The sequence below is a fragment of the Phyllostomus discolor genome, chromosome 2, assembly GCF_004126475.2.
Source record: "Phyllostomus discolor isolate MPI-MPIP mPhyDis1 chromosome 2, mPhyDis1.pri.v3, whole genome shotgun sequence".
NCBI classification, from domain to species: Eukaryota; Metazoa; Chordata; class Mammalia; order Chiroptera; family Phyllostomidae; genus Phyllostomus; species Phyllostomus discolor.
In genome coordinates, this window is record NC_040904.2 from 109617543 (window position 1) to 109632322 (window position 14780).

A 14780-nucleotide genomic window follows, 5' to 3' on the forward strand; every position below is an offset into this window, starting at 1 on the left:
TTCAAGGTCCCTTTTTATCTTTCTAGCATTCCCTATTAAATTTATCAGAACAGTAGTAATTACATGATCTTTCTATAGCACACTATAGTGTTTTCAGGTTGTAAATGGTATTTCAGATTATAAATATAAGAGCTGTATTTGGTTATAAATTCTGGTTAGCAATTGAACTTTTTAAAAACTTATTTTAAAGTTATTTTAGACTTAGCACAAAACTGGCAAAAATGGTAATAAAGAATTTTCTTTTTTTTCTTACTTGGTTCCCCTTAATGTTAACATACTGAATAATCATAATTATCAAGAGTAGGAAATTAACATTGGCACAAATAATTAACCAAACTACATAACTTATTTGAATTTTACTGACTTTTTTCATTAATGTGATTTTTTTGGTTCCAGGAATCTGTTTTTCACTAGTGTACTTTTTCTACTCTAGGATCCTTTTCACATTGCATTTAGTTGTTACTGCTACTTAATCTCTTCTGGTCTGTAGCAGTTACTCAGTCTTTCTTTGTCTTTGATGATCATGATACTTTTGAAGAGTTTTAAGTTGCTTTCCGGATTATCTCTTAATTGGGATATTATCATGATTGGAGTAAGGATATACATCTGTTTTTGATACCTTGATAACTTAACGAGTTTTTGTTTCAATAACGCCTTCACCACTGAAAGATAACATTGGGTCATCAGACTAACTCAAAGCCCCTACTTAAATGGAGTCCTGTATTTATTTGTTTGTTTGTTTTGAATTTTGAATATAAAGAAAATAATATCTTAAAACTTTTATCTGACTTTATGTTTCTATGTAGCTATTTCAGAATTTTGGTTCAACAGTTTGAGGTACAGCTTCAGCAGTACAGACAGCAGATTGAAGAACTAGAAAACCACCTTGCTACTCAAGCAAATAATTCACATATAGCTCCTCAAGGTAACACACATTCTATGGTAATTTTTTTTGATAGCGCTGTGTATTCTTTTTGGTAGGAGAGGGTAAGCCATTGTTACACAGTAGATATTCTAAATAACTACTAGTAATTGTCTTAGCTGCCATAAGAAAATTTCCTTAAAAGTCTTTGTTTAGATCTTTATTGCCTGTGAATTTTAAATGTTTTATTATGAATTGTTGCTGTGCTAACAAAGGCAGAAATCTTAGGAACTCCTCCTGCCCCCAGATTCCTGATGTGGACATCCTTCTCTCAATCTGGTTACTCTGGTGTCTTCTCTTATCTGTGGCGATACTGCTATAGTTTTTTCCTCCTACACATGAACTGTACCAGAAATTGGACTCAAACAATAGAAAACAGTGTTGATTGTGTTAATATATATGCTTGTGTAATAATATAATTTTCTCTTGTAGATTTGTCAATGGCTATGCAGAAAATTTATCAAACATTTGTAGCTTTAGCTGCACAGCTTCAGTCTATTCATGAAAATGTAAAGGTAAGTTTTTATTGTAAAATCATCTCTCTGGATATCTAGACCCAAGTGAAGTATTTGTTCATTTGTGGTACAAAATAATTCATGTTTATTTCAGAAAGAGCTGAAATTACATAAAAGTCACAAAAAAACAAATGAATCTATAATCATGCCCAGACACAATTATGGATAATATTTATTCTTTTTAAAAAGATCCAAGTAACAGTACATTGTGAACAACTTTCTGTAATCATATACATTTATTCAAAATCCGTTAATAGTTATGTAGGATTTCATTATGTACATGTGCATAGTCTGTTTAACCCATCCTCTTTTGTTAGACATTTAGTTTGTTTCCATCTCTTTACTACTATAAACAGCACAACAGAATAGAAACATTTTTAGTAGCAAAATTATTTTGTACTACTTTAATTTTATGTATATTTTAAAGGTTTATAAGCCTCTGCATTAAAAAAACTTGATTATATATGTTCCTCCTAAATACAGGCAACTATGTCTATGAAAATTATAAATAAAATAACCTGTCACTGCATATGTTGAATCTTGTGTAATGTTAGTTTTTAAAATTTAAGTGAAATATTAAATATAAGTATACTTTTACCAAGTAATCAAGCAAATATAATTAAATTATTTCTTGGAGTTATATATGATTTTTAAAAAATCTTTACAATTTAAAGCACCCAAATCTGAGTCTAAAGAATTAACTGTAAAAGAGATTATCAATATTTGCATTTTTAATCATTGCATAGTAACAATTTTAAGTTAACCATTTAAATCATATCATTTTTGAAATGATAGCACACTTTAGACCTTTTGCTTTAATAGATTTAAAATGCTAGCCATGGCTGGTGTGGCTCAGTGGATTGAGTGCCAGCCTACAAATCAACAGGTCACCAGTTCGATTCCCAGTCAGAGTACATGCCTCGGTTGCGAGCCAGGTCCCTAGTAGGGGGTGCACAAGAGGCAACCATACATTGATGTTTCTCTTCCTCTCTTTCTCCCTCTTTTCCTGTCTCTAAATATAAATAAATAAAATCTTAAATAAATAAAATTCTAAACCAAATCTTCAAAATAATTTAGTTTTAAAGGAGGTGTTTTTATCAACTATTCTTAAAAGTTTTATGTCTTGCCTTGGCCAGTGTGGCTTGGTTGGAGCATCAACCCATATCCAAAAGGTTGCAGGTTCAGTCCCCAGTTGGGACACATATTTATGCTATGCGTTCATCCCAGGTCCGAGCATGAACAGGAAGCAACCAATCAATGTTTGTCTCTTTCCCTTCCTCTCTCTCTTCCTCTCTAAAAGCAGTGGAAAAAATTTATGTCTATAATAAATATTACTTAAGGTTTTTAAAGTGCTAAAAATGAGTATCTGTTGTCACTTTGTTTCTTTGCTAATTTTGATATATTTTATTGATTAGACCATTACATTTGTTCCATTTTTTCTCCTCTTTATTCCCCTCCAAACTGCACATCCCCCTACAGCATGTCCTGTCCTTAGTTCATCTCCATGGTCATAAATATGAGTTCTTTGGCTTCTCCATCTCTTCTACTATTCTTAACCTCCCCCTGTCTATTTTGTACCTACCAATTTTGCTTGTTATTCCCTCTACTTTTTCCTCCACTCTCCCACCTTCCCCTCTCTGCTGATAACCCTCCATGTGATCTCTGTTTCTGTGAATCTGTTCCTCTTCTAGTTGTTTGCTTAGTTTTTCTTTTTCTTTTTAGGTTCAGTTGTTGATAGTTGTGAGTTTGCTGTCATTTTACTGTTCATATGTTTGATCATCTTTTTCTTAGATAAGTCCCTTTAACATTTCATACAATAAAGGGCTTGGTGATGATGAACTCCTTTGACTTGACCTTATCTGGGAAGCACTTTATCTGCCCTTCCATTCTAAATGATAGCTTTGCTGGTTAGAGCAATCTTGAATGTAGGTCCTTGCCTCTCATGACTTTGAATACTTCTTTCCAGCCCCTTCTTGCCTGTAAGGTTTCTTTTGAGAAATCAGCTGACAGTCTTATGGGCACTCCTTTGTAGGTAACTATCTCCTTTTCTCTTGCTGCTTTTAAGATTCCCTCCTCATCTTTAATCTTGGGTAATGTAATTATGATGTGCCTTGGTGTGTGGTTCCTTGGGTCCAACTTCTTTGGGACTCTCTGAGCTTCCTGGACTTCCTGGAAGTCTATTTCCTTTGCCAGATTGGGGAAGTTCTCCTTTATTATTTGTTCAAATAAGTTTTCCACTTGTTGCTCTTGTCTTCTCCTTCTGGCACCCCTATGATTCAGATGTTGGAACATTTAAAGTTGTCCTGGAGGTTCCTAAGCCTGTCTTCATTTTTTGAATTCTTGTTTCTTCATTGTGCTCCGGTTGAATGTTTCTTTCTTCCTTCTGCTCCAAACCATTGCCTTAAGTCGTGGTTTCCTTCCCTTCACTGTCGTTTCCCTATACATTTTTCTTTATTCCACTTTTCATGGCCTTCACTTTTTCCTCTATTTTGCGACCATTCTCAGTCATTTCTGTGAGCATCCTGATTACCAGTGCTTTGAACTCTGCCTCTTCATCGCTTAGTTGTATTTTTTCTGGAGCTTTGATCTGTTCTTTCATTTGGGCCATATCTTTTTGTCTTGGCATGCCTGTTATGTAGTGTGGGGAAGAGCCTCGGGTGTTCTCCAGGGCAGGGCAGCCTGTGTAGCTGGGTTGTGCTATATGTGGGGGAGGAGTCCGAGAGGGAACAATGCCCCTTGCTAGGCTCTTGGCTGGCATTCAGTTACTTCCCCCACTACCCACAAGCAAACTGGGCCCTCCTGATGCTGATTCCAGGTGGGTGGGCTTGTGTATGTTCTAGGACACTGTGTGTCTCTGCAACAAACTCTGCTGTGAGGCTGGGAATTTCTCCCATAGCCACAACCCCCAAAGGTTTTTTCAGTCAGCGGTTTGGCGGCTTTCTTTTCCCCTGATGGAACCCTGGGTTGCCCAGTCTTTATCTCTCCCCAGTTGTTCCTACTGGTTTATCAGTGCACAGATGTGGATTGCCTGATCCGCCAGCTACCCCCTTGCTAGGCTGGGTCCTCCAGCCTTCACCTTGCCGCATGTCTTCTCCACCCTGGCTGCCCGTCTCCACCCTCCCCACTGTTCTGGATGAATGTTTCTTCGTTAACTCCTTGATTGTTGGACTTCCATACAGTTTGATTTTCTGGCAGTTCTGGTTATTTTTTGTTTTTAAATTTGTTGTTGTACTTGTTTTTGTTGTGTGAGGAGGCAAAGTGTATCTACCTGTGCCTCCATCTTGGCTGGAATTCGTTTTCTGTTGTCATTTTGAAATCTGTGGTGTTCAAGCGTTCTTTTTCCTTAATTTATATTTGAAACTTTTCAAATATTCGTAAAAGTAGAGTGCTTTTATATGAATGTGCAAGTATGTACCAGCCAATTTCAGCAGATCTTGTTTTATCAATTCTCCACACAGAGATACATTTTCCCCTGGAGTATTTTAAACCAAATCCCAGATTTGTCATTTGTAAATATATACATATGCTTTTTCAATGGCAGGTTCTTCTCTCTGGATTGAAAACTCCTCTTTTATGACCATGAGACAATGAGACAAAGATTCAGACAGAACAGACCCAGATCATACTAAATAAACTTTATGTGAAATATTGACCTACTCTTTTTTTTTTAAATACACATTCCCAGGATCTAAAGGATTTTCTATGATCAGATTTACTGTGTTGTCATGTATTTTCAGGAGTGCATTTAGATTTGCAGACTGGTTCACTTCCTATAGAAATCTCACAAGAGTTGTTTTTGTTTTCTTTTTGTGATATTTTCATGAGGTAATCTGTTGAAACAGCCTTAAACTACCTGATCCAGCGAGGCTCAACAGAAGTGGACATTAATTATGAATTACATAAATCATGATTAATGTCAGGGTTTTTCTTTTTTTAAGGTAAATTACTTTTTTAAGATTTGATTTATTTATTTTTGGAGAGGGGAAAGGAGGGAGAAAGATAGGGAGAGAAATATGAATGTGTGGTTGCCTCTCAGATGGCCCCCACTGGGCACTTGGCCATGCATGTGCCCTGACTGGGAATCGAACTGGCGACCCTTTAGTTCACAGCCCATGCTCAATCCACTGAGCTGCACCAGCCAGGGTTAATGTCAGGGTTTTTTAAAACTAATTACCCTTTTCAAGTTTCTAAGGCAGGTCATTATTTCTGAGTATTTGAAGTAGAACTGAAGTTTATGGGCTATTGATGATGGACTTGGAAGAGATAGGTTCTAAAAATATTCGTTTTTCCAATACAGCATATCTTCCTTCCCACTGCATTTTTCCAATTTTCAGTTCTTCGCAGGCCCACTTCAGTACATTATAGAGGTAGGAAAGTTTGGAACTGGAACATCAAATACTGACATTCATACAAAAGGGGATGATAGCTTTTAAACACTATAGCAGTAAGATTTGTTAGTGTTCTACTTGCCACAATCAAAAAGCCTAAAATTTATTAATTTCTGCTCAGAACAGAAGGGAAATATGAAAACTTTACATCTCTTCAAAAAGTGGTTTAAAATTGCCCTGGCCAGTATGTGTTGTGTGTCGTTGGGGTGTTGTTTAGTGCACCAAAAGGTGGATTTGGTCCCTGGTTAGAGCATGTACGGGAGGCAGCTGGTCGATGTTTCTCTCCCCTTCTCCTCACTCCTTCCTCTTTCTCTAAAAGCAGTGAGAAAAAAGGACTTTAAAACTTGTCTAAATTAGACCTCAATGAAGGTATTAATAATCCTGATATGAAAATAATCATTTCTGTTAGTGGTCTTTAATCAAGACAGATTTTGCCTTCGGAAACCGACCCAGTCATTCTTACTGCAAAGTAGTCAAATAGTATTGATATAGGAATACATCAATCAGATTGATATATTCCAATATCAATCCAATTGATATATACAATCTATCAATATATACAATTCTCTGCTCTCTCTGCTGAGGAACATCTTATTTTAACATGTTATCACCCAGGCGTTTCAAAAAATGTATTTAAAAATATATTTAGTGCTTATTGGGTCTAAAACTTATCGAAAGATTAGACATTGAAGTGGAGAATTTCATGGAAAACTGGAATATTTAATATGGAATTTTAGATATTGCTCTGCTTATCTTAAAGCAAGTTAGCCCTGATCTGGTAGTTCTGTTGGTTGGAGCATCATCCTGATTGTGGGTTTGATTTCTGGTCGGGGCACAAGCCTAGGTTGCAGATTCAATCCCCAGGTGGGGAGCGTACAGGAGGTAAGAAATGGATGTTGCTGTCTCACCTCCCCCCTGCCATCTCTCTCTAAAATCAATAAACATATTATCAGGAGAGGATTAAAAGAAAAGAATTAAAGCTCAGTCAAATCATTTTAAAGAGGGCTTCAGAAAACCAGAATATTAAGCAGTTTATTATAAAGACATGACAAAAACGGGAAAGAAAATGTTCAAAGGAGTGATAGAACTCTCAGCTCATCACTCCCCATACCATGTAATACTAGCACTCTGAATTGTACTTTAGTTGGAATGCATAATATTGGCAGTGTATTTGATCTGTCTTTGCTGACTGACTTCATATATTCATTCACATATTCAACATGGAATTTGATTAACCTTTTTTATTTGATTTTATTTTATTAAGGTGCTCAAGGAACAGTACCTTGGTTACAGAAAAATGTTCTTGGGAGATGCTGTAGATGTGTTTGAAGCCAGGCGAGCAGAAGCCAAGAAATGGCAGAATGCCCCCAGAGTTACTACTGGACCCACCCCTTTCAGCAACATTCCAAACGCAGCAGCCGTTGCCATGGCTGCAACTCTTACACAGCAGCAACAGCCTGCTACAGGTCTGAATGCATTCAAGTTATAGCTTCTTACTGTGAAAATGCAGAACATTTATGTGCATTTTTATGTCTTCCTCGTGTTGTTAGCACTGAAGAAATTTCTATGAATAGCTATTCCAATACAATCTAAAAATTGTGATGGACACAATTATACACATACCTGATAAAAAACGCAGGGTAGTCTTAGCAATAATTATATATCAATGGGATATTGAATATTGTGAATTTACTTAATGTTACTTGCTGTATTGCTATAAATGCCCTTTAGAATATGGTGTTTCACTACTGAATTACATTTGAGAGTAACAGATTCTAAAATTGTGATTGTATCATTTGTTTTAAAGTCAGATAATCCAGCCATACATTGCATTTTTTATGTATGATACTGATAGATGGTGCATTATTTCCTCATACATAGTAATTACAGAATATTATTTCCTCATACATAGTAATTACAGAACACCGACATTCAGGATGAAGTACGTTTTTATAGACTCAAGGTGTGTTGAAGAGTAGTAGTTTTATATATATATATATATATATATATATAAAACATTATATATATGTAATGACAAGAAAGAGTACAGACCCTCTAAACCAAATTTGGAAGAAAATACATGGTAGACTTATTTATACCTTTTCAAAGTAGAGCAGTAGCAAGAACAGGAAAAAGATTATTTCAAGATTCTCTGCATTGAACATTAAGAAGTATGACATGGAAAGTTGAGCAGATGAAAGTCATTGGTGAGATACTGGAAAGCAGATAATTTTAGTCCTTGGATTAATTCCACTTCTCATGAGAGAAACGTATTTGTGGTGAGTTCTGCATTGTTTAGTTTGGTCCTGTGTCTTTCAGAGCTTACTACTCGTCTTTTGTTCCTGCAGTTCCTTTTTTGTCAGGTTTAAAGTTTGACATAGAAAAATAGATCTTAATGGATATTGATTTTATTTTACTCATTCATACATTTTGAATAATGCTTACTGTTTACCACATGCATCCTTTTGAAAGTTCCATATAGTCCAGCAGTAAATTATAGTATAAAAAAATGCTAAAAAAAAAGAGAGAGAGAGAGAGACAGAGAGAGACATATTTAGATTGCATTCAGGCTGCCTGCGCAAGGAAGCATTCTGTTTCTTTCTCTTGGTAGTATAAAAAATTGTTCTTCACGTTTGGAGATGACAATTGACTTCCCATCAGTAAGTGGCTGCTGATGGATTTATGCCAAATCCTCCACGTTCCATGGCTGGGCCCATGTGAATAGTGGCTCACATAAGCACTGTACAGTAGTCCTCTGGCTGGCTGGAGTATAGGATTTTGTTCTCAAGTTATAGAGAAAAGAAAGTCATTTTGAGGTTGAATCCCTATCAGTCCCATACTTATGGTCCTCAGTTCTCATGATTAATTAACCAATTAATCAGACTAACCATAGTACCATTTTACTTTTTAGGGCCAATATCAATCATAAAGTAGATCATATAAGCATGGGTTTGGTTAAGTGTTCCTCCCACATAAGAGATTTTCATTCTAAGAGAGGTTTATAGGTTTTCACTCATGCATTTTGGACTTATGGACATGTGAAGGTACATGTTCATTCTAGAAATATGAGTGCCTACTGTGTGCTAGGTTCTGAGGATACAAAGGTATGGTCTTTGTATGGTGATGGAGAATAATATAGCTTAATTTAGAGTAATCAAGTTGAGGAGCCTTTTGCTCATATACTTTAATTTTGTCTGTGACTCTTGTCAGGTTTGGGGGAAACTGCTTTCTCTGTTCTTTGCAGTTTTGAAACCCACATAAGGATTTTGCTAATGGGGTGGCAGGAATTGTAATTTATCAACCTAAACAGTCTTACAGTGTTTTCATTTTGAGTTGTATGAATTTTTAGAACTGAGAAGCTAAAGAGTCATAATAACAGTTTTACATTATGCCTTCTTTTTTCCATTTTTTTGAAGGTTTCCCAGGCTCCACAGTCCATTCTTTTATGCCTGTCCCCATTAAGATGTTAGTTATTTTAGTCATGTCACTACTATAGCAAGATTTGAGGTCTGCTTGATAATATATTGATTTTATGAGTTAACACCCTGTTTAGAAATGTCTCTGTTGATTGCATTGTGCAATGACTTATTCCTTATGTCCTGTGGATTTGATGAAATCTTTTTAAATACCAGTAACAGATTTTAAAGACCATCAAGATGAAGCTAGGTAAAGCTTGTGTGCTATTTTTATATATCACTGTTGATCTGTGCAAAATTTGAGTCATCAGGTATTTTGCTTTTATTTGCATATGGATTCTTGACTTCACTAATATAAAAATGGAGATAGCTTCTTAGGCTACACTACCTTCTGAAGTTGGTTTCTGTGTGGTCTTTCTTGGAGGTGCAGGTATGCACTTATGTGACTTCTTGATCATTCTTCTCTGTTTTTTAATGAAGATATATAATAGAACTTAGGCCTGTGTGATTTATGAGTATTGCTTCTGAAGGCTGAAGAGAATTGGTAAAAAACCAGCAGGCTATTTATGTATGAAAATAAGCATCAATACATGGATAAATTACACTCTGATACAACTTGAGTACACTTGTCCACATACCAGTGCTTCAGAAGCCTCTTAAAAAGCCTAAGAAATACAGTAGGCTTTTTTCAGTATAATTTTAATTTAGGGTAGATTGTTTTAAGCTGAGGTACTGGAATTAAGTTTTGCTGTTGTGTTTTGACACTTTTAAAAGTTCTTGATGTTTACATAATAAGACTTTTCTCATGTGACTTAGCTGCTGTTTTTAAGGAGAGCTGAGAAATTTTGTTAGGAATTCCTACTTTCCAGCGTTTAGTGCAGGTTTGGACATTGAAGGTGTAGTGTTAAATAGGAAACTTTAAAAGTATTTCTCTTCAGTTTTTTCTGGTTTTGTGATTTTGTTGTATTTAATAACCAAAGGAACATTCCCCACTAAATCAGTAAGTACAATGTTAATAATTGGGGTAAAGGCTTTTCTTTTTTTTTAAATATTATGATTTTAAAATATGATTTAGGACTAACCAGACTAATTATAATAGGCATTTTGAGTGGTCATTGAAAATTATAATATATTTTAGCACTTTAGTCCTTTCCCTGTGAATGCAATTTTACTTTTAAAAAGGTAGAATTTATTCTGGAAATATGAATTAACAGTATTAAACTTGATTTTGTTGTGTGTTAATATATTATATGGTAACTTTTGTAAAATGTTACTCTACATAAAGATTTCACTTTGGGCAGTCATTGGGATATATTATTACTAACTTGGTTTTATTTATGGAACTAAGAGCCTCTCATTGAATGACTTAAGATTTTGAAATAGACTTCTTGAATTGTTTACGTAACTTTACCTGAAGGGTTTAGATTCTGCTTTCTAATAGTGGAACTAATTTATATGGTGGCCAGAGTGTATAATATATATGCTAATACTTTGGCATGGGAGATATTTATCATGAGTCTTTACTATTAAAAATGTTATACATTTACCTACTAGTTTTATAAATGATGTTGCCTTCAGAATTTGCGTGAAGGTACAAAACTCAAAATATGTACCTGTTGTGCAATAGAAAGTCTTGTCATCGTTAGAGTTCCTTATTACCTATATCCTGAATATCGATGATTAGAGTTGCTCTTAAAAGTAGAGCCACACTCAACAAAAAGCATATTATTTGAGTAACTCTTATGACTTGTAGGGCTGAGGGCTGTGGTGTGCATTGTTCTTTTAGGGTCTTCCACCAGCAGTGCCTCCTGGTAACATGTGACACTTAAGTCTCTCAGTGTTAAAGAAACTGGATATGTGTTTTCTACATATTATTTTTGTTAGAAATAAGAAAGTAATATACTTAGTTTCTTTTTCTTATAGTAACATTTTACAAAAGAGCTGCTTGGCAGGTATTTTATTCTCAAATTTATCTCAAACTGGATGTAAAAATTTAAATCCTTTTTTAATTTATTTTTAATAATAGTATAAGAATTCTGGCTGCTATTAGTTATTATTCTTTATTTTCTGGGTGGAAGCTATTTGAAAAGTCCAGTTTTTGTCCCAGTGTGGAAAAATGTAGTTTTTCAGTTTTGAGTATTTTTTTTAATGCTTTATAAATTTACACTACCTTTGGAATATACAAACCTCATTCATTGAACAACTTGAAGGCTTTGAATTCTTTGAAAAGTTTAAATTTCAGTCTGTATATTACTTTGGCAGATCACTCAACTTTGAGATGCACTGATGACTGTGCTTGAAAGACAAGACTGAATATTGTACTATGAAATTTATTGGATAGTTTTCATAAATTATTTATCAAAAGAGAGATTTTTAGATTTTTGTAGTAGTCTGCTTAGTTGAGAAAAAATGTACTTAAAATGAGAGGCAAGTTTGATGTTATTCTTGCCCAAAAAACTCAGCCAAAATCTTTCAAGTAACAAATGGGAAAGGGATGACTAATTGTTCTGAGTAAATTTTCCAAAATGTTGGAAAGAAATTTCTGAGTTGAAATCTTGAATGTATTGAATCTGTCAAGGTACACAGCGGTGCCTTTGTAAATGTTCATGATCTATCTTATTTAATCAGGTGATAAGTGGTTTAATGTAGCAGAGCTTAACAATAGAACTCAGTTATCACTTTTTGTGAACAAGTTGGAATTGTCATGTTACTGTGTAATTGATTTGCTTTAAAATGAACAATAAATTTAATAAAATAAAACATTGTCTTGTTTTTTATCTATTTATTGTATATATATCATTTATATTTCATATAAGAAATCATGCCAAGTTTTTTGGGTATTCTTATGAAGTAACATGATAGTTTTGCCATGTTAGTGTCAGTCTCTTTTTGCTCAATTGAGACTTGACTCTAACAGTAAGGAGCTTGTTTTAAAAAGAAAAAAAGTAAAAACCTTTACTGATTACACCAACTAATTTTTACCAGAAAACAAGTGGGGAGATCTAAAAGCATTCTGGAAGTAAAACTAAAAGAACTATAATTTACAATACATTAAAGATTTCAAATTATTTAGCAGGTTAAGCTAACATTCATCTTTCAATGCAGTGGGCCTTTTTGAATTGTCTAGTGTGAACAAGTTAAAAAATTGGGGAGGGTTGGTAAATCAGTTGGGACATATAAATTAGGCTGGGGAGACATCCTGAAAACTAGTTTTAGCAAAAAGAATTTGTTTAAAGTAATTACTGTTCATTTTAAAAACAATTTTTTAAACGTTAATCTTGAAAGAGTAAGGCAAATTTGTTTTTCCCCCCTCCCATTTTTTTTTTTATACCAGGGCCACAGCCATCTCTGGGAGTTAGTTTTGGAACGCCATTCGGCTCAGGTATTGGCACTGGCTTGCAATCAAGTGGCTTAGGTTCTTCAAACCTTGGAGGTACACTTTAACTTTTCTAATAATTTCATTGGACTATTATACATTTGAATTGATAATAGCCTGTAAAAATTTTCTAAGAAGATCTACTGTTTTGGAAGTAAAGTTTCCATCTGGCAAAATCAATTCTCCGAACATAATCAGTGCTTTATAGTATTAGATTTAGAACCTAAAAAAAACCATTTCATCTGTGAACAGTAAATATTAAAAAGTATAAAATTAAGTGGTAGGGATGTTCTGTATTCAATATGCTAAAATATGAACTTGAAAATTACTTAGTTTTAATAAATTTAACTAAACTTTAGAAAAATTAGTAGTCTTAGTATCAGTTTGGAGTCCAGACTACTTCTGGATATACAGTCTCCTAATCATTTCTTTTTCTGAAAACGAACACTTTAAATGGGAAAATAACTTTATTATAAGTTGAACAACTCAACTTCTATTTACTCCTAAGTACTTTTGGCATATTTGCCTAAGCATATTTGTATATGTAAGCAATTAAATTTATTTTAATAGTTTCATAAGTTAACTCTAATTAGAAGGTAAGTCTGCAAAAACATGCTAAATACAAATGCATTCATAATTGTCTGATGTGGGTGATTAAAAATTAATTATGTTTTATGGAACACATTGTCATAATGAATAAGGTTTCATTATTTCCACTAAAATATATCATCAAAGGAGGGGAAGTTTATAAGCTTTTATGGTTACTTAATATTAGGAATTACTATTAGAAATTACTAGAATTATGACAGCATAATTCTTGTGATCTATAATTCGATTTGCTGTCATATTAGAGTTAGAGGCAAAAACTGTCAGATTAAATACTTTAGATAGAGTTGTGAAGTAACCTAAGAGGAACTTGAATCTTACTTTTAAATACTTTTAGGAGAGTGAAAACAAGTCTTAAAGTACTTTGCAAAGTCTCCTCTTGAACTTTATATGATGAAAAATATTTTTTATTTAAATTTTGTGTTAAGAGAGAAAACATAATGCTCCTACTCCCAATTTCTCATTGTTCTGTTGGATGATGCTATGGCAACAGTAAACTATAGGGTAGGGCAAAAGTAGGCTTTATAGTTGTTAGTATGCAAAACATAGTTTGTTCTTGCATTTGTATTTATTAATGATCATATTATTTTCCATAGGAACAACTGTAAACCTACTTTTGTCCACCCTGTATTACTGAGTAGATTGACTATTACAGTTTTGCAGATTTTCATTGGTAAAGGTTCTTAAGTGAAAATGTTGGGGTAAAAAAAGTAAAAGCACCTAAAATGTGGAGAAATGCAGTTCTCCATATTTAAATTATTGTGCATGTCGTGCTCATTATGAATTTAGACTTCTTTTTTTCAAAATGAAGTATCCCAAGGTAGATATGTTTATATCTGACTAAAGTTATACTTTGAATGGCCGCTAACATTTTTAGTTCCTGTGTAAGAGAAAATACTAAATGATCTTGTTTTTTATGGCCTTGTTCTTTAAAAGTTACTGATGAGTCATAAACTTAGTCTAAATACATATAAATGTTTCATTTCATTATTTATCTTGTTCTTTCAGAAGTCTTATGCAAAGGAATAAATAACAGATTTCCTTTATAAGGCCATGTTTTTCAACATTGTATTTTTTAGATCTTTGGTAATTTGGGGTTTTGCTTGTCAGTGTCCTTTAACCTGTGTTTTACATGCCATTGTATATTTCTCTATTGCCCTTCCACTAGGATTTGGAACTAGCTCTGGTTTTGGATGCAGCACCACAGGGGCCTCCACATTTGGATTTGGAACAACAAATAAACCCTCAGGAAGTCTTAGTGCAGGTTTGTGTGTTTCAGCCTGAATTTCAGACAAACTTAAAGGTGCAAAGTATTTAATTTAAAAGTATAAGTATTGTTATTTCCATATCCAGAGAAAATCCCTGATTTAGTTTTTAACCCCTGGATGAATCATGTAGTAGCATTATCTCATAGACTAAATGTCAGATTTATAAAATATTTCTAACAACACTTAGTAGTTTGATAAAATAAATAATTATATCCCCTATTAACTAAGCAGATTCCTTTGAATCCCAAAACTAGCTTCAACGTTAAATAATTTTCTTCATTAATATAAA

At 33.9% G+C, this 14780-nt stretch overlaps 1 protein-coding gene across 2 annotated transcripts in view; it reads left to right on the top strand.

Annotated features, from left to right (window-relative positions):
• NUP58 (nucleoporin 58) overlaps window positions 1-14780 on the top strand; it is a 61422-nt gene that overhangs the window by 26434 nt on the left and 20208 nt on the right. For both annotated transcript variants that reach the window (XM_028504474.2, XM_028504472.2), the window contains exons 10-14: window positions 807-925; window positions 1355-1437; window positions 7090-7291; window positions 12576-12674; window positions 14392-14487. In XM_028504474.2, the coding sequence (XP_028360275.1) occupies window positions 807-925; window positions 1355-1437; window positions 7090-7291; window positions 12576-12674; window positions 14392-14487 (599 nt within the window). The remainder of the gene's footprint in view (window positions 1-806; window positions 926-1354; window positions 1438-7089; window positions 7292-12575; window positions 12675-14391; window positions 14488-14780) is intronic.